Raw genomic sequence first — 25,586 nt, forward strand, 5'->3', positions numbered from 1 at the left:
TTTCACTGAGCTTGGATAGCACACCTAGCTGGGTTTACACTTATGTAAGCAAAATGAGGCCGCCCTGGTCACACGCCGAGAGTTGTGTCTCTTTTCTTTGTGCTGTAGATCACAGGCCTTGCTGGATAGAAGCGCTTCTCTCTATTTCTTCTTCCTTCGTGCCTCCCCAACACACACAACTCTCTCTCCCTCTCCTTCTCTGCTTCAGAACTGAGAGAGGCTCCTTCCCACACAAACAAGTTAATAGGACCTGAGCGAAACGTCTTCATTGACCTGACAATGTATTATGAGGGCACGCTCCTTATATAAAGCACCGCATAACACTGTCCTGATGCCTGAGGTTAATAACGACAGCAACAAAAACAGGACCCACGTTTTGCTAAGAGACAGAAACTTGTTCGAAGTAGGGGAAAGAACTTGAACCAGGGTCTTCTTGAATCCAAAGACAACTCTCTATTCACCGGCACTACAATGACTCATTTATTCCCTCTGCGGCTTTAAATTGGCAGGCGGCGGGGAGGGCTGCATTTGTTAGATGGCAACCCATTCTCTTCCCATTGCTCTCCCTCTCCCAGAACGTCTTCCATCATTGCAGTTCATGAAACGGGCACAATGTTATACCTACCATTGCTTGGTCCCGAGGCGCATAACCTGGTAGGCAAATTTGTACAAATCAGCCTTTCCCAACCTGGTGCCCTCCAGCAAAAATATAATAATTAGGGGTGTGTGTGTGTTAAAAATGGTACAGCCATGTTGGTTGAGACTGATGGGAGCTGTATTAAAAACCAGCAAGGGAGCATGAGATTGAGGAAGAAGGCTGCCCTTCAGACTGGTGTTCTACTGCAGGTGAGGTGGTTGTTGAACACAGCTGAAACAGGGGACCTTCTGCATACAATGTACACACCCTTGGATTTGTGGCACGATTGCCTACATTTAAAAACAACAACAAAAACCCTCACGTACCTGTGTGCTATAGCAGGTTTATGTCCTTCTCCTTTACACCAAGGGACATCTTCGTGCAGGTACGAGAGTCCGCGAGCCATGGTTTCTGCTATATGGCAGAGTTCGTTCCAGCTGACAATGTTCCCTTTCAGGTAGTCAGTCAAAGAGCCCTGGAAGAATCAGAACATGATGTGTAGCAAGGATTCCCTTCCCCACCTCCACCCTGGCCGCTCAAAAGACCCTTATTGCAGCTAGATAGTCACGAGGGGCATTCAGTTCACAATATTTACTTATTTAAACAATTTGCCATTATTCAGAGACAATGGAGTGTGCCTCCGGGGGTCTGGAGAATCACAGCGCCTGCTGTGGCTGCAGAAACCGGCAACTGCTACTTCCCATGTGGTGGTGTTGTTGTTTTGCTGCGTTAGCAGCATCGAAGTCTGGGGTACAAGTCTGGGCAGGATGTATGGAGGTCCTGGGCTGCCCAGGTGACAAGACCTCCATCTTGGCCTCTTAAAAAATGTGTAATATTGCTTAGCTACAATAGTCACTATAGTAGTTTGCAAGAATACAATACCAAACAAAAAGTCAAAACTATAAAATCAACCTTCAATTAAAATGCCAGCTGGAATAAAAAAAAGTCTTTAGTAGGTGCTGGAAATTCAGTAGGGAAGAGGGCTACGTGATGGCCGTGCATTCAAGCCATGGAGAGCCACTAACAAGAACCCTTAACTTGGCCCAGTAGCCTATGGGCAGCTCATGCAGACTTCTGGGCACTGGAGTTGTGTGCTGGCAATAGTCTGTCCCCATCAATGGTCTAGTCACAGCCGCTTTGCACCAAGCGGAACCTCTGGGCCAGGCTCAGGGGGGGCTCCACATTGGCTGCATGTCAATCACAGGCATAATCCTGACAAAGCAAAGCACTTTAAGGCTGCAATCCAGTGTACATTTACCTAGGGATTGTCCCACTGAACACAGTGGGAGTTACACCTGAGTAAAACAGGTATATGATAATGAGTTGCAAGTAGAGTTCCTTTCAACGGGAGAGCTAAAGATAGGCTTCAGTTTCCCCTCTGGAATAAAACGGATTTAAAGCTGCTTAACTTTTGGCTGCATGGCACCAAATTGTCTGAAAAGCCCCTATTGATTTCCAGCTTCTGCGGAAAGAACTCGACAAGTTTCTCGAACCTTAGGTCGCACCCTGAGCAGAAGAATCCTCTCTCTTTTTCTCTAAAAGCAGAGGTATGTTTTCATTTTGGGCAGTGGACATAAGAAACCCACGGGGGAAAAAATACCCACTGGGCTAAGCAGCCTCAAGTGTGGCAAAATGGCAGAACCTGATGACGTTTGTATAAGAACGGCAAGGGAGCCCCATTGTGGTTTCCACGTGCGATGTTGTGGCTGATGTGTACATACCATGTTCCACCGGTACAGAGAAGCAGCCACACCCCTGCTCCCATAAACACATTTCCAATGCCACCTACCCTCCCCTATAAAAAGCATTGATCAGAACGGGGGGGGGGGGGGTTGCACGACCCACCAAGGAACATAGCAATGCAATGAAATTCAAAACAGTAACCCTCAATTTCACATTTCTTCAAAGCGCAATTAAAACTATTTAGTTTAATTAATTCTACAAAAGTGATGAACCTAAATCCGGTGACACCAGATTTTCAAAATCTGGTGGCCGTTTGCACCTCCAGCAGCCCCCCTTCTGCCCCCTTGCTTCTTAATTCCCCTCTAGGTAACCCCACCGTCTCTCAGGAGGTGGAAGCACTGATAAAGAGGGTCTTTGAATGAATTGGTGAATAAAGGAAGTAGGTGTAGGACCTGACACTAAACTCCTTTATCCCATCTCTTTCCCTTCTCTTAGTTTTGCCCTGCTTCTGGGAGGGTGAGTGGGCTTTTAAAACCTGCCTCATCTCTTGGCTTCCCCTACAAGGGGAGACAGGTGTGTGTGTGTGTGTGTGTGTGTGTGTGTGTGTGTGTAGAGTTGCTTCCCCTTCAGTTTGCTTCAGGTCTTCCTGCAGCTATCAAGATGACAACACAGTCACACATCTGTTACCTTGTCATGGTAAGCTGTGATCAGCCACAACTCTGCCTCCAAGTTTGTTCCCCGCTTCTCTGCTGCGATGAACTGCAAAAGGTTTTCGTGCTTCATGCCTGGGGTGTTGAAAATCTCCCTCTCGCTCTGCCAGGATTGTTTATCCTGTGGGTAGGGCAGGGGAAAAGAAAGATAAACGCTTGGGGAAGGGTGCCGTATGGAATGGGGAATCCTATAAAAATGAGCATTCGTGAAGCTACGCAGCTGCAAATGTCGTACAAAAAATCCTGGGAATTAAAAGTTCAGTAGGGTGCTGAGAAATCCCTGTTAAGAGATTCTTAGTGTTTGGCACAGAACGCTAGGAGCGTTTGCACAAGGGCTCTTAAGAAGTGGCTTGTTCAGTGGTTGATTTCAACAGCAAAGTATGATCCATACACCCCGCAGCCAAACATCTGATTGCACCCGTGCATATTCACCTATGAATATTGGAGCTAAATGGAGAGTCTGACCTAGTATATGGCAGCTTAATGCTTTGCAACGGGAAGAGACTTATATTGCTTTCTTGCGGGCAGGATAATTTCCCCAGGAGAAGAATTTTAAAACTTGTTTGTTGCCACACTATTCCAATTCAGTTGCTTCTCCATGTCTCCATTTAAACTTGATGGGCATAACTTTCTAGTGTCAACCTTAACTGATGCTTCCCCCTTTGCAGTTTTTTTGAACAATGCAACTAAAATTACATTGGTACAAAAAACTAAGAGAGGGGAAACTGCACATGTGTTTGCACATAACACAAAGCCATGGTTTGTTTTACATGCAAATGAATAAGCTGAGACTCCTTTCTCGAAAGCTTGTCTTATTTTCCAGCTGCTCTTAGAGCCTTCTGCCTCTGTGGCCTGGCAAGTATCTGGGATGGGGTGGCCAAACAACCCATGGTTAAGAAAGGTTGCTGGGTTCAGACCAAACCAGAGTTAAAAGTTAAGCAAGCCATAGTTCATGAGCCAACAACAAACCTTGACTTCAGATTGCGGTTTGTTGATAGAAAAGAAATCATGATTAGGCTGGAGGGGTCGGTTCAGATAGCCAAACAAACCTTGACTTTGGTTGAACACACCACGACTTAGCTTTATGTGCAAACCATGTACATCACCTAGAATACCTTCTTTGGCAAAACGCACACACAAATTCTATTAAATAATGCAACTATTCTGACAAAACTCCAGCTGGAGAAATTTTGCAGTTTCACTTAACTAGGAAACATAGAGTTTTAAAATGAAAGTTCCGTTATCTGACATTTCCCACCTATTCGTTGTGTCAAAGAGAAAGGAAGAGAACCAAGGAACTGTCAAATAAAGCTTAGCTAAAGGTTTTCAAAAGCTACACAGAAAAGAACAAGGACTAGATAGACATTAACCAGATTTAAACCTTTTGTGTGTAATCTTAACAGTTACAGCTTTCTAATCTGGATTAGGGCAGGATATCCAACTAGTTAGTCAGAGCTGGCTTGGAACAGATGACATTAAAATCTTCTTTAAATCCACGATGGCAAACAAATTGTGGAGGATTAAAAAGAATAAGGGACAGTGTTTAAAGATTTCTCAGACTATAGCTAAACTACAGACTTAAGAACTGGTTCAACAATCATTCCCTCAGTCATGGGGATCCTTAGGAATTTTACTTCTGTGGCGAAAGAGAAGTAGGGTTCACTGGTAGAGAATTCTCAGCATCTTCACCCTGCTCTCAAAATTATTTGGGGAACATCACAGGGGATTAAGCTGGTGGAACAGAAAGTATGGATAGGCCTGCAGCCAACTTGTAGATGCATATATGCTTCTCTGTTCCATAATTCTAGACATGAGAACTCTGAAAACTCCGCTGAAAATTGTGCACCAAGACAACTTAAGCAGGCATCTAAAATGTGTATAAAGGTAAAGGGACCCCTGACCATTAAGTCCAGTCGCAGACGACTCTGGGGTTGCAGTGCTCATCTTGCTTTACTGGCTGAGGGAGCCAGCGTACAGCTTCCAGGTCGTGTGGCCAGCAGGACTAAGCCGCTTCTGGCGAACCAGAGCAGCGCACGGAAATGCCGTTTACCTTCCCGCCGGAGCGGTACCTATTTATCTACTTGCATTTTGACGTGCTTTCAAACTGCTAGGTTGGCAGGAGCTGGGAACGAGCAACGGGAGCTCACTCCGTTGTGGGGATTCGAACCACCGACCTTCTGATCAGCAAACCCTAGGCTCTGTGGTTTAGACCATAGCGCCACCCATAACCTGTATGCAGACCCATAAATCCCCTTCCACACCTCTCTCCTCGTTAATCTGGTTTCACCCTCCAATCAGCGATGGGCAAACAATGTATTGACTTCTTTGACATCACCAAAACTGGCAATGGTGCACACGATCAAATTCTGGCTTAGGAGTGCTTCCAATGCTGCGTAAACAGAGTTCCACCTGTGCAACAGGATTTTCTCTGATTCTCTCCGCCTGCTCCCACCAAATCCACTCTGGGCATTTCCCCAAACTTCTGGATCAGACTTTGAGGGGGGGGGGGCTACAGGAGGAGTTTCTGTTGCACAAGCAGAAGTTTGTTGCATGACCAGAACGTTGCTCTGCTTGCAACTCTTTAAAGACTTGGGATGCCCGCAAACTGTAGGCATCCTTTGCACAAGTGGGGAAACAAACTAATAAGCCACAGCTAACCAGTGTTTCCTGTGACATTCAACCTTGGAACTATGGTTAAGGGCTTCTAAGCAAGCCAGGATTTGTAAGATTACTCTAAACTGTCTCGTTCGGAAGCTGTGAATCGGAGCTTCCTGATTCACACATCGCCAAGCTAAGGCCGACTGCAGTTTTCTGACTTATGAGGGAGGAGCAAAAGGGCACCAACGTCTAAGCACCAAGTATTTTCTCTACAGTGCCAACGTGGGCACACTGTTCTGTTCTGTTTCCAGAACAGAAAAGAAGTGCGGACATTTCAGAGGCGTGCCCGTTTAGAAAAAAACGAAAAAGAAACAACCAAGAAAACATTGTTAATTATGCAGAAGGTAAGTGCTGTTCTTAGATAAACGAGTCACTGATTTTCTAGGTACAAACAGCAATTCAAAACAGGCTATTTGCTTTCAGCCCTGGGCCAAAGCTTTAATACACAAAGTGGGTGTGGGGGTGTTTGTGGGGGTGGAATGCCTAGAGGTCTCCCAAAGCTGTTTTTTTAAAACAGAGCCACCTCTGCTAATCACAAAACACTTGATCAGCTCAGATTTACAATGGAACCACAGTGGAGATGATACGCCGCTTTTGCAATTGACCATTGAGCAGCTGGCTTTTTAAAAGGTAATGGCAAGCAAAGGAGGTTCCCACCCAGCCTGCGATCGCTCTTTGCATGGGTAGAAAATCCCTTGTTGGCATAAATGCAAGTAGCAAGCATTGGTGTTTGTTTCCTGCAAAGCTTCCATGGCACACCACCTCACCAGCCAGGGTCTCTATCTGAACTGGGGGAAGAGGGGAAGGCAGTTGCTATTTACTTCTTAAAACCCTATTCGCGCAACTGCTTATTGAAAGAATGGTGCCTTGTCTAGTTTGGCTCTGCCACGAGATCCGTTCTGAGGTCTTTTGGATGCTGAAGAGCTAGGTTCTCTCATATCACTACCGAAACAGAAATATGTAACATCTGAACTCAAGCGAAAGTGCCCTGCAGATGTCAATGTGCGGCTATCAGCCCAGCTCATAAACAGCAAGCGCTGCGGGAGGTGGAGGTTGCTAACGAGATAAATGAGGTGGGAGCCCTTGAACTTTTGTGTCCAGCGAGGATGCCAAATGCCGCTCCCTTCCTCGCAGCAGGTAGCCAACCTGAAGGCCCAAGAATTCCAGGAGTTCTACATTTGCTTATGGGGTAGACCTCCCAGCTCCAAGGGGACCCCCTCTTCTATGCACCTTAGCCATTTTCTTACTGATTTAAATCTATATAGCTCAAGGAGGAGGGCATTTACCGTATTTTTCGCTCTATAAGACACACATTTTCCCCTCCAAAAATTAAGGGGAAATGTGTGTGCGTCTTACGGAGCAAATGCAGGCTCCTTGGCTTCAGGGATAGCAACGCGAAGCCTCCAAAGCGCAGAGGGAGTGCTCCCTCCACACTCCGGAGGCTTCACGTTCCTTTTGCTGAAGCCGGGAGAGCAAGACTCTCCTGGCTTCAGCAGAGAGGGAGAGCTGCGCAGCGCCCCTTCAGCTAAGCAGGAGGAGATATGGAAGGGGCTCCGTTTCTCCTGCCGCTTCGCTGAAGGGGCGCTGCGCAGAGAGGGGGAGAATTTTTTTCCCCTTGTTCTCCCTCTCTAAAACAAGGTGCGTCCTATGGTCGGGTGCGTCCTATAGAGCGAAAAATACGGTAATAGACACTGCATTATGTAGCAACAAAGAATCCTGCCATAGTCACTGAGTTTTACCCAAATCAGACCCATATATAATAAAAAATAAACTGGCAACTTGCTGCTGGCACCAGCCAGGTTCCTATAGTTTCCACACCTGCGTGCTGGTCAGTCTCCACATTTTCTCACAAAGTGTTCTGTGTGCAGCCTGCATGTAAGAGACCTGTGGTGTGGTCTCACTCACCAATCCACCCACATAACTTAGCAAAAAGAACACTAGATGTTGGGAAAGGGGGAGCGTTCCCCACTGTAATCATTCGTTCAGGCACTCCATGGTGTCTTTGCAGATCTGAAGACGGGAGACGACACATCCAATGCATTATATTGTTCCTATTGATTTTTAATTGCATATTTAATTGCATCTTTTATTTCTTGTATTGCATTTTACTGCGCTGGAATTTGAATGGTACGAAACACAATACATAAGAAATAAAAGAAGCAATAAAAACACAATTTAAAACCATACAGCATCTAGCTGCAATACAGGCAGAAAAACCATCAAATGGTTCACTAAGACCCTCAGTGATTTGCAAGCGGCCCAAAGGGTGAAAGTTCAGGAACCACTGACATTGTGGGGATTTCATATCCCAATATCTTTTTAATGTGACTTTTAATTCTCCACCAACCCACAGTGCTTTTATATTGTGTCTCTCAATTATCATTGCTCGTGGCAGCGTACAATGCAAAATAAACCAAGAGTACATTGGGGACAACCATACCAAAGTCTCTGGATAGCTCAGTTAGAGTGTTGTGCTGATAGCACCAAGGTTTCAAGTTTGATTTCTGTATGGGATAGCTGAATATTCCTGAAATTGCAGGGGTTTGGTCTGGATGATTCTCAGGGGCCCCTATGGTCTGTGATCTATGGTCTACATCAAGAAACAAAGAAGCAGCAAACAAACTCAAAGGAGAAGGAATACGGGACTAGCAGAACCTCGGGGCCTCCATATGGTGTTGGACTACAACTCCCATCATGCACTGGTCATTGGGCCATGTGGCTGGAGCTGATGGGAGCTGAAGAAAAATAGCATCTGGGGAGCCACAGGTTTCCAAACACTTGGCTTGAACTTTGAAACAGCCCAAACTGTGTCCAAGTGCGCCAGTATTTCTGACCCTACAAATGGTCGCTCAATTATAAACGGGGCTCCGGTTAAAAATCAGTTACTAACGAGAGGTGGGCAAGAAAAGGTTCCTGCATTGCAGCGGGGTGACCCTTGTGGTCCCTTCCAACTCTGCAACCCAATGATAATATATTTGGACTCCCTGCTCCAAGCAGCCGTTGGGAAGCAAGTCATTCTGAATGGCAGGTACAGTCCTGGCACTCACCTGTATGGGGAAGATTTTGACTGCCACGTAGTCATTCATCAGCTGAGCTTTCCAGACGCACCCAAAGCGGCCCCTAGCCTTGATCTCCAACAGCTGCAAGGGTTTAAGTCCAACCAACGGAGAAGGGGGTGGCAGACCCGGGTCCTGAAAACAAGATGTGGGAGATGATATAGATAGACAAGTTGGAAGTTGGGGACATTTTTGCTTCAGGTATGACCAAATGTGGGTGTGAGCTCTATCGTGCCTTTTCCCTAACCCGATAATGCTAGAAAAATGCAACCTGTGCTGCTGAAAGAAGTAGTACAGCTCATGCAACACGTTGGCGACTAATATACACACAATAATTATACATTCTTTATCAATCTTCTGAGAAAAATACAAAACCTTGTGCAAAGCCGCAGAAACTTGCAAACTACCCAGTCTAAGATGAACTTACAATGTCTGATTTCAATAGATTTTTCAAATGCTTAACTCAAGTCTTTTGTTTTCTTTATCTTTTTGGGCAAGCTCATGAAGATACCAACAAAAGGTAAGTTCAGTGTTGTTCACAATACCGAGAGAGGCTAGTGAAGTTGTACTTGGACTGCCAGGGCAAAACAGGTGCAAAACTCCTGTCTACAACTTCATTGACATCCATCTGCAACTTCACTACCGTCTCTTGGTATTGTGAAATACACCAAACTTACCTTTTGTTGGTATCTTCATGAACTTGCCTAAAAAAATAAAATAAAGAAAACAAAAGACTGAGTTAAAAATTTGAAAAATCTATTGAAATCAGACATTGTAAGTTCATCTTAGACCGGGTAGTTTGCAAGTTTCTGTGGCTTTGCACAAGGTTTTGTATTTTTCTCAGAAGATTGATAAAGAATGTATAATTATTTTGGTAATTATTGTGTGTATACTATTCCCTAATCCAGGCTGGTTGAGGTATAGAACGAACTAATGAACTAATGCTGGCTTGCCAGATGCCTCCCCCAGGATAAAATTAGAGGATTCCCAAGGATTCTACAGGCAGTCTTTTCAATTTCAAACTGGGAGAAGCATCTCTTAGGTCTTCCAGCCTGGGCCTGGTGGTGCAGAAGCAGTTTCTGCAAATGCTTAGCCGCCTGAAACCACCCTTAGTTTCCCAGGTGCCCCTTGCTTCTCGCCTACCTCACTGATGTCGACGTGCCCGTAGGGGGGCTTGCGGTGACGGTACATCCAGAAGGCAAGGAGAATGGCGATGGAGAGGGCAATGATGGGAAGCAGAGAGTAAACCAGAATGTTGAGCAGCGAGAGGCTTGGCGGTGGAGGCTCATAGACCACTGCAGGAAGAAGGGGGAAGAAACAGTAAGGATCTCAGACAGGGTAAGAACTGTCTTGCCGCTTAAGACGAAATGACTGTTCGCTCCAGCATCCCAAGGCAGAATTCCACCATCCTGGTTGGATTTTGGTTCTTAATTTATTTTAATTTGTTTATTGCGTTAATACCCCCAAAACAACCCTGTGAGGTTGGCTAGGCTGAGAGACAGTTGGCTGCCTCCACGGTCACATATGGCTGAGTGGGGATTTGAGTTTATACAGAATGTAATAGGCTATTAATATCTGCATGCATTAATAGGATAATAACACTATATCAATTTATGTAAGACTGTATAGGAGTTTATTACATTGCATTTTTGTTAATGCACCTCTTTGATCTGTTTTCCCTCACACACCCACACCCCGTTCTGCCCTCACAGGGGTCAGTTATTTAGTGATAGCAAATCTGCGTATTAGTATTAGGTTGAAGGAATAACGATGCTGCCCCTTTAAGAAAAGATAGTGCCTTTTCCCCCTTTTGAGACCCCAAGGCAGGTTGGGAAATGTAGGCACACCAATGGTCTACTTTCCATTGGCTCTGCCAGAGAGCAGGAAAATACCTCCCTCCTATTGGCTCTGGCCAGAGCGGGAAGAAACCTCCCTTTCTCCTTTGTAATCTATTGGCAGCCTAGTTATGGCAAAGTCCAAGAAGAAGTTTGAATTCACTTCATCCTTACAGAGCTCCACAGAGAACTTCATGAAAAGCTTCTACTGTAATCATCTACATTCAGAGCCATAGAACAGCCTATTGGAATATGAGCAATATTTCTATATGTGCCTTGATTATCTTCCAATAAATCTATGCATGAGAGCTTTGTGGAGTTTTGTTAATACTATCCACAAAGAGAGGGAAATCTCCAGACAGAACAGTAAGGACGAATGAATGATGCGCTCTCTTTCTCCCTTACAAGAGTTTGCAACTGAAAGTGGTTTACAAATCAGCCTTCCCTTTGTGCATGTGAAACCAGCCCTGTTGGTCTCCCAGAGCAATTTACAAATGCAAACAAGGTTCTCAAAGTATCAGCCTGCAAGCTCCCTAGCCCTGGGATTCCCCCTACCTACCCTCTGCATTGAAGAACTTCCTAGCAACTCTGCAAACTTATGCAACTCAGTAACTCTCCTCACCCAGCAAGCCTTCTCCACTGCAATTTCATTGAAGTGCTAATTCTCAACTGCAAAGCCCGCATACCTTCTCAAACAGCTAAACTGAAAGATTACAGGAATAAAACCCTCCAGAGAAAGCCACACCTAATCTAGTGTTGAGATATGGTACCGCAGCCTGCCAATTTTAAGTGTATTTGAACCAAATTCTTAAAGAAAATGGGAGACCATTCTCAAAACACAACCAAACAGGGGAAGAGACAGGAAGTAGCTTCTGATACAACTAATGGTGACACAGGGTCTTCAGGTCAAAACAGACTTAGGAAGCTGACCCCCAAAATGAGAGCTACCTTAAGAGGAACAGGAGACAAATCAGCTAGGGCAGCTTGACAGAGCCTGGGAGAGGTTGCGGAAAGACATTCTGGAGACTGATGGTGCAACACTCCTGGAGAAGATGCCTCACCAGAGGACCTGCTTGGCCAAACGCCTGGTGCAAAGGACATCTTGCACAGATTGCCTCTCCGCCATTTTTGCGCAACTACACCCCACCGATACCTGCAATGAGTGGCAGCATTTCAAGCAGGTGAACGGCCAGAGGGACTCCACTTTCCATGAGGCCATGAACACTTTGAAGAGCATAAAGCAGTGGTGTCCAAACTTTTTTCAAAGAGGGACAGATTTGATGAGATGAAGGGCCGTGGGGGCCAACCAAAGGGCCAACCAAAGTTGTTGAGCTTTTTTTCAGGATTGAAGTTGTTGAGCTTTTTTTAAGGGTTTTTTTTTTTTAGGAATTTACCTCAGGAAATAAACTGCCACAGGAGCCAGATTAAGCCGACCAGCGGGCCGGATTGGGCCCCTGAAACGGACTTTGGACATGCCTGGCATAAAGGAACAAGAAGCAGCGCTTCTCACAGAGGCTGACAAGACAGCTGATGAACCAAAGCCGCATTCTCAAGGCAGCGGCCCAGGCTTCTCTACTGTTAAGGCCTTGCTCCAGCTCCATCGCAAGTTCGTCAGTAGTCACTTCAGAACGCCACTCCTCACAGCACAAACACTCTCCTTGTTCTCGCCGCTCCTCGCTGACAGGGAGCTCTCACTCCCACTCTTACGCCAACAGATCGTCTTATCCATCCAGAGCATCATGTATGGCAAATGAAGTAACCCTCACGAAGGATGAGGCAGCAGCTGCGGGAAAGCGCGTCGAGTTCACCAGGAAGGAAGAAGTCTTGAGGAGAGAAGCTGCGGCGCTTGAAGCTAAGCTTCGTACCTTGAAACAAGAGGCAGCAGCTGCACAGGTTGCTACACTCCATCACCCTCATCTTAGATCGATCGCCGATCAGATTCCCACTCTGGATCCCGAGGCACCAATTCTGCTGCCACTAGGAGTAAACTGCTCTGATCTGCTTTTGTGCAGTGAACCATGTTTCACCAGTGTGGGCCTCGACGTCTTCGGACCTTGGAGCGTGGTTACAGGCAAGACAAGGGGAGGTCAAGCTAACAGTAAGCGTTGGGCAGTTCTCTTTACGTGTTTGAGTATCCTTGCTGCCCAAATCAAGATCCTTGAGTTCATCGGACGCTTCCAGCCTCATCAGTGCCCTGAGAAGATTTGTGGCCATATGTGGGCCTATCAGACTCCTCAGGTCTGATTGTGGCACAAATTCCGTGGGTGATTTCTGCATGAAACCCTCAACATACAAATATGTTCCAGTCACTACACACCATTACCTCAAGCTAAAGGTAAAGGGACCCCTGACCGTTAGGTCCAGCCGCAGACGACTATGGGGTTGTGGCGCTCATCTCACTTTATTGGCCGAGGGAGCCGGCGTACAGCTTCCGGGTCATGTGGCCAGCATGACTAAGCCGCTTCTGGTGAACCAGAGCAGCACACAGAAAAGCTGTTTACCTTCCCGCCGGAGTGGTACCTATTTATCTACTTGCACTTTGACGTGCTTTCGAACTGCTAGGTGGGCAGGAGCAACGGGAGCTCACCCCACTGCGGGGATTCGAACCACTGACCTTCTGATTGGCAAGCCCTAGGCTCTATGGTTTAACCCACAGCGCCACCCGCTTCCCATACCTCAAGTTAGAGAAGATAAAAAGAGTCCTTGCTATATCAGGCCAATGGCCCATCCTAGTCCAGGATCAGGGGTGGAACGTCCTGCTTTGCCACCTGAGGAGAAAGGAGCAGCGTCACTTCCCCCTGCCCTGTCCCTCCCACCATACCTGCTCCCACTGGCCCTGCTTCTCTGCCCACATTCCTGCAATTTCGGGAGAGATTGTGCCTGATCTGAGCAATTTCAGGTGTGATTTTAGCCAGTGCTGGCGGCACTTCTATGCTGGCAGCAGGGCGCCCACGGGGCAGCCACCCTAGGGGCTTCTGCTGCCTGAGGCCTCCTCCTCAGTCTGCTTAATGGCAAAGCCGGCTGCGTGTGGCATCCTGTCCTCCGTGGCCAACCAGATGCCTCTGGGAAGCCCACCAGCAAAACAACTCTCTCCCCACCTGTGATCCCCATCAACTATTACCCAGGGACATGTTGTCTCCAATAGCAGAGGCAGAATGCAGCCATCACAACTAAGTTTTCAGTTGGGAATAGCTTCAAATGAACCACCTGGCTAGGTTCAAGGTGCTGGTACCTTTGTACAAAGAAGCATTATACTGCCTGGGACCAGGATACTCAAAAGGTCGTCTTGCCCTTCATATTGATCACTATACTCTGTAGGGGAGGCCCTCCTTGTAGATACCATCTCATCAGGACTCCTCTTTGGTGAGGGCGCAACCTTTTGGAACTCCTTCCCATTACATCTCAGACAGGCGCTGTCTCTCTGTCCACTTTCTGGCGTCTGCTGAAGAGCTTCCTTTCCCCACCGATCTTTCAGGTGAAGATTTTTTCTACCAGAGTCTGCATCAGTACTGGCCTTTATCTTGTATACAGATGGACGTTTTTGCTCTTGGTGTTTTTCACAGTTACATTGCTAGATGAGTTTAAGTGCCCTGAGTTTTAAGGGCGCTGCTAATGCAAAGTTTCACCTTGGCAACTTTTTTTTTTTAAATGCATTTCAAAAGGACTATAATGTGTTGCTCGCAAATGGTCTGAATGCTACTGGATCCATCCGTGCAATATCAACGCAGGGGGGAAAGGAATTACTGACTCATTTGCTTACCTCCAATCTGATTCAGCAAAAAAAAAACCGAAGGAAGAAAAGAAATTATTTTCCCCCTCCTGCATTTCAATTCGGTTGGCTTTGTCGTTACATGTTACAAAGCATTATTTTGAAAGGGAAAAAATATCACAATGCACCTTGCTCTAGCTTTCTGTTCGTGGCCTTGCTCGCTTTATACCGCTTGGATTGGATTTGGATTTTAACAGAGATTCTGAATTCTTGTTTGCTTCAAGCAACCTGATTATTTGGCCAAGCTGGTTCTGGGTTTGAAAACCTGGCTTGCCCAAGTCTAGCCTCTGCACTGGGGGAGGGCCGTAGCTCAGTGGCAGAACACCTGCCTGGGAAGCAGAAGGTTGTGGGTTCGATCCCCAGCATATCCAGGTAGGACTAGGAGAGACCCCTGCCTGAAACACTGGGCTGCCCCCTGGGAGTGAGAGTAGACCATGCTGAGCTAGATGAATCAACAGATCGTTATTCAGCAGCTTCCTATCTTCCTTAGCACCACCACTTACCTTGCCAGCTGCCATTTGGCCAAGAGCTAATTGAGATACTTAGCTAAATCTTTGTAAACCAGACTATCTCATTCCCTTCCCACAAGCGCTCTGCCTGCAGTGATGCACCCCAGAAATCCTGCCAGAGAGAAAAGGAGCGCATTTCTTTTGCTTCACAGGTGGAGAGAGACTAGCATACAATTCACTTCACCCAGAAGACCGGGAAACAACTAAGCAACATTCTGTAGAAACTTAAAATTTTTGAGAACTCCTCGACTCTGCAATATGAAATGCCACTGCTCTAATTAGGTTCCGTGTTCTATTGCTGAGCCAGGAATTCAAGGTTAGCAGAAACCCACTGAAGCTGGCTTCCAATACAAAGAGTTTTGTTCTTGATAAACAAAAGCCTCACCTTCTGGGCCAGTAACTTCGGGTAAGTGAGTGAACTTTTCATTGCAGTAGTTTCCTTCGCAGCAGCAGAAAAACACTTGTGGGCTCTCTTCTGTGGCCACACATTCCTGCCTATATATATAAATATATACAGCAAGACAACACAAAAGAAAATAAGATAAAAGTCAGTGGATTCTTATATTGCCCTCAGAAGAAAGGTGCACAATGAATTGTCTTTATCCTATTTAATGCCGGCTTTCTGCTGTATTTTGCCAATCCACCGAACCTTTTGTTATAAGGAGGCAGAAAGCTCGCCGCATGAGATCTCAAGAGCCCTTTACGTGCACAGGAACTTTGCAGAAGGGCGAGTTAAAACTCTTAAAGGTATAGCTTCAATATACAAGTTTAGCTCCAATATCCTTGCGCTTTGAGAACATATACATGCCCACACGTTGCTTCCCCCTTGTATTTCAAAGGAAACAGGCAGAAGGGACAAGGAACCTTTCCAGCACCACACAGAGCCACTGCAGCAATGTTATTACGAGATGAAAGGCCAGGGCTAAGCTACCTGAAAAGGCCAGCTGCCCCCATGTTTCTTCCCCAGAGCCCTGTGCAGAGGAGTAAGGGACACGAAACAGCCATGGCTGTTTAACGGATTCTTTCATGGTGCCATTAGAACACCATACTTTGGCCACCTCATGAGAAGAGAAGACTCCCTGGAAAAGACCCTGATGTTGGGAAAGATGGAGGGCACAAGGAGAAGGGGACGACCAGCATGAGCTTGACCAAACCGCGAGAGGCAGTGGAAGACAGGAGTGCCTGGCGTGCTCTGGTCCATGGGGTCACGAGGAGTCGGACACGACTAAACGACTAAACAACAAAGACACCATAAGCAGCAGTTTGGGGGTTTGCTTGCTTTTTTTAAAAAAAGCAGTAATTTACAGGTGGGACTTTGCTGGCAACGAGTCTTCTCTCTTGTGGCAGATTGCACCAAATCCACCTGTAAATGATGCCAGCAAATGCCTGCCAGCACAGCATAGCCGCAATTAAACCACACCAGTATGAAGGCGGTTGCCATCCTCTGCTTCAAATTATTGTGCTACAAATGATGTTTGCCCCCAGAGCTCGGAAAATTCCATTTTTCAAAGGAACCCGATCTCGTTCTCGAGTTAAGGAACAAGTTCCACTTTGAGGTTGTCCCTTTACAAAGTGAACTAGTTCAGTTCCATGCTCAGTTCACAGTTCAATTCAAGTTCATCCAAATGACCCTCGGAAACTTCAGCATTTGGATCGTTCAAAGGATTTAAAAGCCTAAGAAAAAAATCAAAACTAAAGTGGAATGTGAGTTGTTTACTTTCCCCTTAAGCTCTAAGGCCCAAAGAGTCTAAAGAATAGTTGTTTTTTAAAAAAAAAATGTAAGAGAATGAACTTGTCTGTATCCTCCTTCCATTATTTCCTCCATCCTGCAACAAATTAGCATTTGCTATTAGCACAATTGTGGTGTGTGTGACGCATTTGAGTTTGACAAAACATTTGAGTTTGAAAACTCAAGGGAGAAAATGCAGGTGAGTGGATCGTTCACCATTGCACACCTGCAATTTGTTATTTTGCTATAGGAGAAAGGGCTTGGCAGGTAGCTTTTGTGGGGATAATCCTGTGAATTAAACGCCACACTTTCCCCATATTACAAAATAGGCGTGGAGACTGAGCGCGAGAAGGCAACAGCCTGACCAAGACTATGCAGCTAGCTCACTGACTGAACTCAAATTCTGGACCAGGGATGTCCTATCTTAAGATGCTACTTAACAGCACTGCACCAACTCTTCCACTTATCAACGGTTGCTTTTGGAAGTGTATAGACTAAACCCTTCAGGGAAGCAAAAATTGCTTTACGATGTTTCTGAACCACAGATTTTCCTTCTTCTGCAGCAGTCTGACCTGCTTCCCCTGGTCAAGCGATGATCTGAGCCAATGTGATAAGGGAGAATGATTTGTGGCAACTGCTTCCTGTGTGATGCTATCGAACAATGAGCCGCAGCTTATCAGGCAGCAAGCTCTGAGCTCATTTATAAGTTATGCCCGTTGATTCATTTGCACAAATAGCTGCTCACACTTGCGGCCAATGCCTCGCGTAGGAAATGCAGTTGGCTCCAGGAGCTCTGTACTGATGGAAAGGGAGAACGAAGACAACAGAAGAGAAACCTTGGGTAACTACCTCAAGCTTTCTGTAACGGAAGCTATATGCCAACAAATTTCCCTGCAGTGCCCTCTGTCCTTCCAAAGAGGATTCAATCAGTGGCTACTGATTATATCAGGCTTCCTCAAACTCAGCCCTCCAGATGTTTTTGGCCTACATCTCCCATGATCCCTAGCTAGCAGGACCAGTGGTGAGGGATGATGAGAACTATAGTCTCAAAACATCTGGAGGGCCAAATTTCAGGAAGCCTGGATTAGATGGACCATAGCATAGTGGCAAAGCATCTGACTTGAACGCAGAAGGTCCCGGGATCAATCCCTGACTATTATTTTATTTAATTTAATAATAACGTGTGCAGAGGCAGGCGACCAAGATGATCAAGGGTCTGGAAACCAAGCCGTATGAGGAAGGAGCTGGGTATATTTAGCATGGAACAAAGGAGACCGAGAGGAAGATATGGTAGCCATCTTCAAATATCTGACGGGCTGTCACACGAAGGATGGAGCAAGCTTGTTTTCTCCTGCTCTGGAGGCAGGAGAACCGACGGCTTCCAAACCAATGGCTTCAAGTTACAAGAAAGGAGATTTTGACTAAACATCAGGAAGAACTTTCTGACGGCAAGAGCTGTTTGACAGTGGAACAGTCCTCCCTTGGGAGGTGGTGAACTCTCCTTCCTTGGAGGTTTTTAAGCAGAAGATGGATGGCCATCTGCCATGGATAATTTAGTTGGGATTCCTGCATTGCAGTTGGGTAGGACTAGACAAGCTTTGGGGGTCCATTTCAACTCTATGATCCTATCATCATTAAATGTTCCTCCCACCTATCTTCCTCCCATTCTCATTGTCCACCTTTTCCTCAGGGCTCAGTCTGCGCCACTTCCCAAAAGGAGAGGGCAAACTCAGGGTAGCTCAGTGGCAGATAATCTGCTTTGCATCCAGGAGGTTCACAGGTTCGATTCCCAGCACCTCCAGGTAGGGCTGGGAAAAAGATTCCCTGCCTGAAACCCTGAGAAACTGCTACCAGTCAGTGTAGACAGTACTAAGCTAGGTAGACCAATGTTTTGACTGACCCTGTGTAGAGAGGCTTTGTGTGTTCCTAGGAATTGTTTCTGCTCTATTAGTTATAGTCCTCAGCTTTCAGTTATTGTTTATGGTTAGAAGCACATTCTAATAAAGTGGTACCTCAGGAACCAGGCAGAGGGCCTTCTTGGTGGTGGCGTCCACCCTGTGGAACGCCCTCCCACCAGATGTCAGAGAAAAATAACTACCGAACTTTTAGAAGACATCTGAAGGCAGCCCTGCTTAGGGAAGCTTTTAATGTTTAATAGGTATTTTAGTGTTTCGTTGGAAGCCGCCCAGAGTGGCTGGGGGCACCCAGCCAGATGGGCGGGGTATAAATAATAAATTATTATTATTATTATTATTATTATTATTATTATTATTATTTTACATACGCTTCAGGTTACAGACTCCGCTAACCCAGAAATATTACCTCAGGTTAAGAACTTTGCTTCAGGATGAGAACGGTGCTCTGGTGGTGTGGCGGCAGCGGGAGGCCCCATTAGCTAAAGTGGTGCTTCAGGTTAAGAACAGTTTCAGGTTAAGAACGGAGCTCCGGAACGAATTAAGTACTTAACCCGAGGTACCACTGTACAATACTGACCCGGGGAGAAAGCCCTCAATACATTTCAGAAGTCTTCCAAAGCCTTTGGCGGAGGGTAAGCAAAAACTTAAGTAATCAAGGGACAAGATACAATGCCTTTGTATGTGTGAACAGGTGCACTGGGAAGGCAGAATGAAAACAGCCGCTCTAAAAGCAGGGCCATTATCACCCTGGCTAAGTGTGCTTTTCTGCTCCAGTAGGCAGCTCCGAATGACTAAGTTCTCCTTTTCTGCAGCACGTGGCTCTCGGAAGAACACGCTGCTCTCCACGTAATTGTACAGAACATTTCTCAGGGCACGCCAGAAATTATCGAGCGTTTACTGTGTGAAAACACCCAAAAGCTCCTTAGCTTCCTGGATTTCACGACTACGAGGAAAAGAAGGCCTTTAACGTTTGCTCTTATATGTAGATACACCAAATTAAAGGAGTTGAAAAGATGGGATTTAACAGGCCTGCAGTCATGTATAATAAAACTGCTCCTTGTTGCTGAAAAGATGGGAGCATTCCTTCCTTCCTCTATCACAATCCTTTCTGGTCCCCAGTCTCCAGGTGTTTTGCGAACTGTCCGCTGGTTTTCAGGCATGGGATAATTTGATGGGGCAGGCTAGTAAACTAATTGCAGCTACTTTAGTATAAGGCTCCCCATTTACGTGGCAAATTGGGTTTTTTGAGCACTTGTGCTTCCAAGGGCGGGGAGAGGCCAGTAAACAGGAAGTGATGTCATAAAGCAGCGCCCGATTTAAGGCGATGCAGGCGGTTCCCCTGCACAGGGTGCTGAGCTGAAGGGGCACAAAATAATAGTTAATAGAAATTATTGTAAAAATAAGAAATATCTAAGGGGGTGGACCAAATTTTGTCCTTGCTCAAGGCATGTTAGCAAAGTATGCCCCTGTATAGAGGGGAGGAGTTTGGGTCATTTATTAAGAGGGATAAGGAAACCGTGGCTCGTTGCTTGACTACAACTCCCATGATCCCTGCCCACTGGCCATGCTGCATAGGGCTGATGGGAGTTGGAGTCTAGCAACATCTGGAGGCTTGCATGTTCTCCCTGCCCCCCCCCCCCATTCTCATGGGATTCCTTTTAGAGGAGGGTACGCCAAGCAGAAGTGGCAACAGTAGTCGCTGGCGTTAGATTACTCGTCGTCATCATAATTTATTCCCATTTATAGAAGCAATTCATATACTAGGTGCGCTACACGAATAAAAAAACCACCCATCGCAGCAATCCATAAATTAAAGGCGACCAAGAAATACGCAGCAGCGCAAAGCTTGAGATGGGGGGAAATAATGGCAGGAGGTGTGGGGGAAATAAAGGACATTATACCGGCCAAAAGATGAGAAGCGAAGAGCCATCCCACCACCACACCCTACGAGACTGGGAAGAGGAAGGGAAGCTTAAGAGTGGTAATGCCAACTGGAGAAATCTGGTTTGTGTAGGAGCAGGAGGAGAAAAAGACTCCGACAGGGAGATCGTGTAGCATGGCTGATCTGCTAACTGCCGAACAGCAATTTAGAAGGCTGAGCAAGGCAAAGAAATGACAAGGAACATAAACTAAATTAGGAAGATTAAAAAAAAGGGACGTGCAGGAGGGGGTTGAGAGCAACATCGCCGGCTAACAGATGCAATGCAGAAATATGAAATGAATGAATTGCAGAAAAAAGCAGGGCGGGGGAAGAGAACGCTTAAGCCCTAGGAAGATAAGAGAAACTGCAGGAACAGAGGGAACTACCTTATACAGAGTTAGATCAATGGTCCATTGAGCTCACTATTGCCTACACGGACAGGCAGAGGCTCTGCCAGGCTTCAGGCAGAGGACATTCCCAGCCTTACCTGGAGAAGCCAGGGACTGAACCTGGGACCTTCTGCTTGCAAAGCAGGTGATCAACCACTCAGCCACGGCTCTTCCTCAGATGTCAGCAGGAACAGGCTGAGACTACAACCCTAAACACTCTTATCTAGGAATGATTCTTGTTAAAGTCATTGTGGCTTATTTATGGGTGGACACGTATAGCTGTAGTCTCCAGCTGAGATGGTGTTTGTGTGTGTATTTGGAAATTAACTAACTGTGAATGGAATGAATGGAATTGTCAAGTTGCAGTTAATATAGTAAGAATTGCAGATGTCAGCTGGCTGGGGTTTTTTTGTTTGTCTTTTGTTGTTTAAATTAATAGTGAAGAAAAAGGTATTTTAAAAGGTCCCCCCCAAAAAAAACCAGTCCATCTCAATGGATACTACCAGGGCTTTTTTTTCTCGCCAGAACTCAGTGCCGGCACCTCTCAGGTGGGCGCCATTGCCATTATAAGAGAACAAGGGAGGTGTTCATGTTGAGTTCCAGCACCTCTTTTTCTAGAAAAATAAGGCTCGTATAGTTAAAGCTATGGTTTTCCCAGTAGTGATGTATGGAAGTGAGAGTTGGACCATAAAGAAGGCTGATCGCCGAAGAATTGATGCTTTTGAATTATGGTGCTGGAGGAGACTCTTGAGAGTCCCATGGACTGCAAGAAGGTCAAACCGATCCATTCTTAAGGAAATCAGCCCTGAGTGCTCACTGGAAGGACAGATCCTGAAGCTGAGGCTCCAATACTTTGGCTGCCTCATGAGAAGAGAAGACTCCCTGGAAAAGACCCTGATGTTGGGAAAGATTGAGGGCACAAGGAGAAGGGGACGAGAGAGGACGAGATGGTTGGACAGTGTTCTCGAAGCTACCAGCATGGTTTGACCAAACTGCGGGAGGCAGTGGAAGACAGGAGTGTCTGGCGTGCTCTGGTCCACGGGGTCACGAAGAGTCGGACACGACTAAACCACAACAGCACTGGATAAAAAAGTGTTTCAGCCACTCTGAAAATTCAAGTGGTTGTGTAGGGTAGATGGCAAAATTTGCATTCATTGCCCCGCCCACTTTTGCCTCTGGCCCCGCCCAGTGCTGACACGTGGCCCTGCAGATGAAAAGAGGGAGGAGCCTCCCCAACCTTTCAGATGCTATAAACAAAGCTCCCAGCCTAAGCAACTTCATGGCTGAAGCTCCAAGCTCCATGGACTGGGGGGCAAGGGACACCCAGGGACGCATGTAAGAGGGAGTGAGGAGTGTGCTGCTGCTCCCTGGTTCTGCCTGTGCCTCTCACCTGTCGTAGCAGTTGAAGTCGTCAAGCCAGCACCCCTTCTTCACCAGTTCGATGGAGCCGGAGTTGTTTCTCCAGGAGGCGTAGCAGTGGAGGCGTTTGTCCTTCTCCCCTTCACAGCGCTCCACCCCGCTCTGGTTGGTCTTTTCCAGCTCCCAGTTGGCATTGTAATAGATGCATTCCCGGGTCTCGGCCTCACCATGGCCTGGCCCTGCAGGGGAGGAAAATAATAATAAATAATATTTTTTTATTTATACCCTGCCCTTCCCGGTTCAGGAAACCAGGCTCAGGGTGGCTAACGACAAATTTAAAACACTTAATTGATGCTACACAAAAAAAAGCATAAAATACGGTATAAAACGTAAATAACAATAAAATCAAAAATCAATTTAGGGGGGAAATCCATCCAATAAACATTAGAGGATCACCAGGGCTAGCTGGCTAAATTAGTCCCACTTGGGCCAGTGAGGAGACCAGGGGAGAACCAGCTGTGGGATCCCAGTGCGGGCAATCTTCACAAAAAGGGGAGGGGGAGGGAAGGAAGGGGAACAAAAGATCAGGCCAGGTTCAAATTGAAAGCCAGGTGGAATAGTTCTGTCTTACAGGCCCTGCGGAAGGAAGTTCAATCCTGCAGGGCCCTGGTCTCATGGGACAGAGCATTCCACCAGGTCGGAGCCATCACTGAGAAGGCCCTGGCCCTGGTGGAAGATAATCTAACTTGCTTAGGGCCCGGGACCTCTAAACTATGATTATTCATGGACCTTAAGAAGCAAAATGGACGTCGTTTAATGACAACAGCGCCCGGGTATGTGCCGCCACACGACATGCTTAGCAAGAGGGACAAGACAGCAGTACCAGCACGCTAAAGTTCGCGTCATCTGATGCATCATTTTTGTAATCATTGAACACCGATGGAATAATACATTTTCTAAGGTGACACTTGGCTATTGTTTCAGCTCTGCTATACGCCATGGCTAGTTGGCTGCCCCTGGGATTGCAAGGATACCAGAGCATCGTACCCAACACTACACAAGGAGCCAGTGACAGAGAGGAGGATGTTTAAGTTATGCCTCCAGGTCAGGCATAGGCCAACTCCGGCCATCCAGATGTTTGGGACTACAATTCCTATCACCCCTAGCTAACAGGACCAGTGGTCAGGAATGATGGGAAATTGTAGTCCCAAACATCTGGAGGGCCAGAGTTTGCCTATGTCTGCTCCAGGTCCTCTGGGGTGCTAGATTTTTTCTAAAACGTATGAAGGCTTGCCAATTGGCTTACTGAGAAGGAAAATGTACATGCAATATTCTGCCCAACCAAAGTGTGATGAAGCCTATGGGGTTTAACTATTGACACCACCAACTCCTCCCCACCTTCAACAGCTTCCTACTACAGAGGAAACATGATGAGGAGCTATAAGCTTCAGAAATAAATAGCACGAGACTCTTCCGTATGTATTTAATAAGGTGTCCTTTGTACAAACTGCACATACTACATTCACCACAACAGAAGATCCTGCTGACCAGCGGTTTCACAGCAGCCAAACAAACATACACACTCTGTTGTTTTTTCAATCTGAAGAAAAACAGGGATACAAAACCTCAACCCTTATCTCAAACCTAGAAACACGGGCGAACCTTACAGTTCCAATAACGCACAAATGTTGAAAGCTGCAGCGCACACACAGACCACCCCCCCCCATTTCTCCTCCTCTGTTCACACATAAACAACTGCAAATGATTAAGCAAAAAGTAGGTAGTATAGAAATACGCATACTCCACCACTGCTCTTTCTTACCACTAATATTAAATTAAAAACCAAGGTGCTCAAATTAGTGATTGCATTGTTTTCCAGGCTAGCTACAAAGAATGCACTTCGTTGAGGATTGGCCGAGTGCTGCAGAGACCCGACTGACAAAAATGTTTGCAGAGCTTATCCAATTTCAAATAGATGTGGGTCAAGAAAGAGTGTGTGGCTTTGAAATTCCTGGGTTGTTGTTTTTTAATTGCTTGACATTCTCCTTGGGAGGGCCGCTCCCATCGTGATTTTTAAAGAAAAGTTTAATATAGCAACATTCAAACTGGTCCCCGGTCTGTCTAGCGAACCCATGTTGCCAAATCCCGATTCAAAACCGTAATAGGAAACTGCAGATTTATGATGCAAGTTCAGTGGGGCTGTAATATTCCCTGGCAAACAGTATCCATTACGCTGTTTGCAGCTGTGCTATTTTGGGGGATATACAGCAGCAACTACAGCTTCCTTAATCAGACATCTGGCAACTGTGGGATTATCCCACTTTGTCCTTCGGTCAAAAGGAGAGGCCATCCTGCTGTCAGATGTTCAGGAGTCGGGCTATCAGGTCAAAGCTCATGTGTGCTTGGGAAGCCATGCAAAAGACTGCGGGAGATTTAGGAGCATAGAATGCTACCTTCTACTGAGTGAGACCAATGTGCATCTAAGCTGAGTATTCTATGCTGACTGGCAGTGGCTCTACAGGGTTTTCAAGGCAGAGAATATACCGTATTTTTCGCTCAATAAGACGCACCAGACCATAAGACGCACCTAGTTTTTGGAGGAGGAAAACAAGAAAAAAAAATATTCTGAATCTCAGAAGCCAGAACAGCAAGAGGGATCGCTGCGCAGTGATTGCCTCTTGATGTTCTGGCTTCTGGGATAGCTGCGCAGCCTGCATTCGCTCCATAAGACGCACACACATTTCCCCTTACTTTTTCGGAGGGAAAAAGTGAGTCTTATAGAGCAAAAAATACGGTAGGTGCCCGGAATTAACCCTGAGACCTTCCGCATGCAAATCAAGATGCTCTGCCTCTGAAATGCAACCTTTTAAAACATGTTCAATGTCAGAAAAAGCTGCAGCGGGGTCAGAATCCACAGGCAATGCTTCACCACCCCTTCAGTCAATACAGCAGCCTTCCCCCCCCCCCCATCATGGGGAAATCCTTTTCTCCGAGTCAGAGGATGTTCATTAGATCTATATATAAACCTGAGCTAAAATTCAGAATCCTGAGCCACGAAACCCCAAGTGTGCTGTCAAGGGAGGCAGAACCCTGCAGCCCGTGAAAACTACACAAATTTGCATCTATCTCCTCGCCTTGCATTATTTATTCTCTTGCAGCTCATCATAGGGAAAGTAGAGAGAGCTTTCCAAGGTGCTAATGTACCGTTCAAGCCTCTGACAACCTTCCTGTTTTCTGCATTTTTCCAAGGCACAGCCTCCACCCAGGGCTGGCAGAAAGCAGATCAGGATCTTTTGGTAAATCAGCTAAGTAGTCTATAACTCCCAATTTTGGAATGCTAGCAAGGAGAAGGCTTTGGTCTCACACACTTAACGTGCCTGATCCATGAGCAAGTTGTATATCTCTGAGCCTCGGT

At 46.3% G+C, this 25,586-nt stretch overlaps 1 protein-coding gene across 2 annotated transcripts in view; it reads right to left on the reverse strand.

Annotated features, from left to right (window-relative positions):
* ACVR2B (activin A receptor type 2B) overlaps positions 1–25,586 on the reverse strand; it is a 136,160-nt gene that overhangs the window by 22,934 nt on the left and 87,640 nt on the right. For both annotated transcript variants that reach the window (XM_080974168.1, XM_080974167.1), the window contains exons 2-7: positions 22,203–22,410; positions 15,243–15,352; positions 9,888–10,039; positions 8,736–8,879; positions 3,008–3,151; positions 964–1,112 (exon numbers count right to left, since the gene is read on the reverse strand). In XM_080974168.1, the coding sequence (XP_080830294.1) occupies positions 964–1,112; positions 3,008–3,151; positions 8,736–8,879; positions 9,888–10,039; positions 15,243–15,352; positions 22,203–22,410 (907 nt within the window). The remainder of the gene's footprint in view (positions 1–963; positions 1,113–3,007; positions 3,152–8,735; positions 8,880–9,887; positions 10,040–15,242; positions 15,353–22,202; positions 22,411–25,586) is intronic.

Source organism: Podarcis pityusensis, assembly GCF_964106645.2.
Source record: "Podarcis pityusensis genome assembly, chromosome: 12".
Classification (NCBI taxonomy): domain Eukaryota; kingdom Metazoa; phylum Chordata; class Lepidosauria; order Squamata; family Lacertidae; genus Podarcis; species Podarcis pityusensis.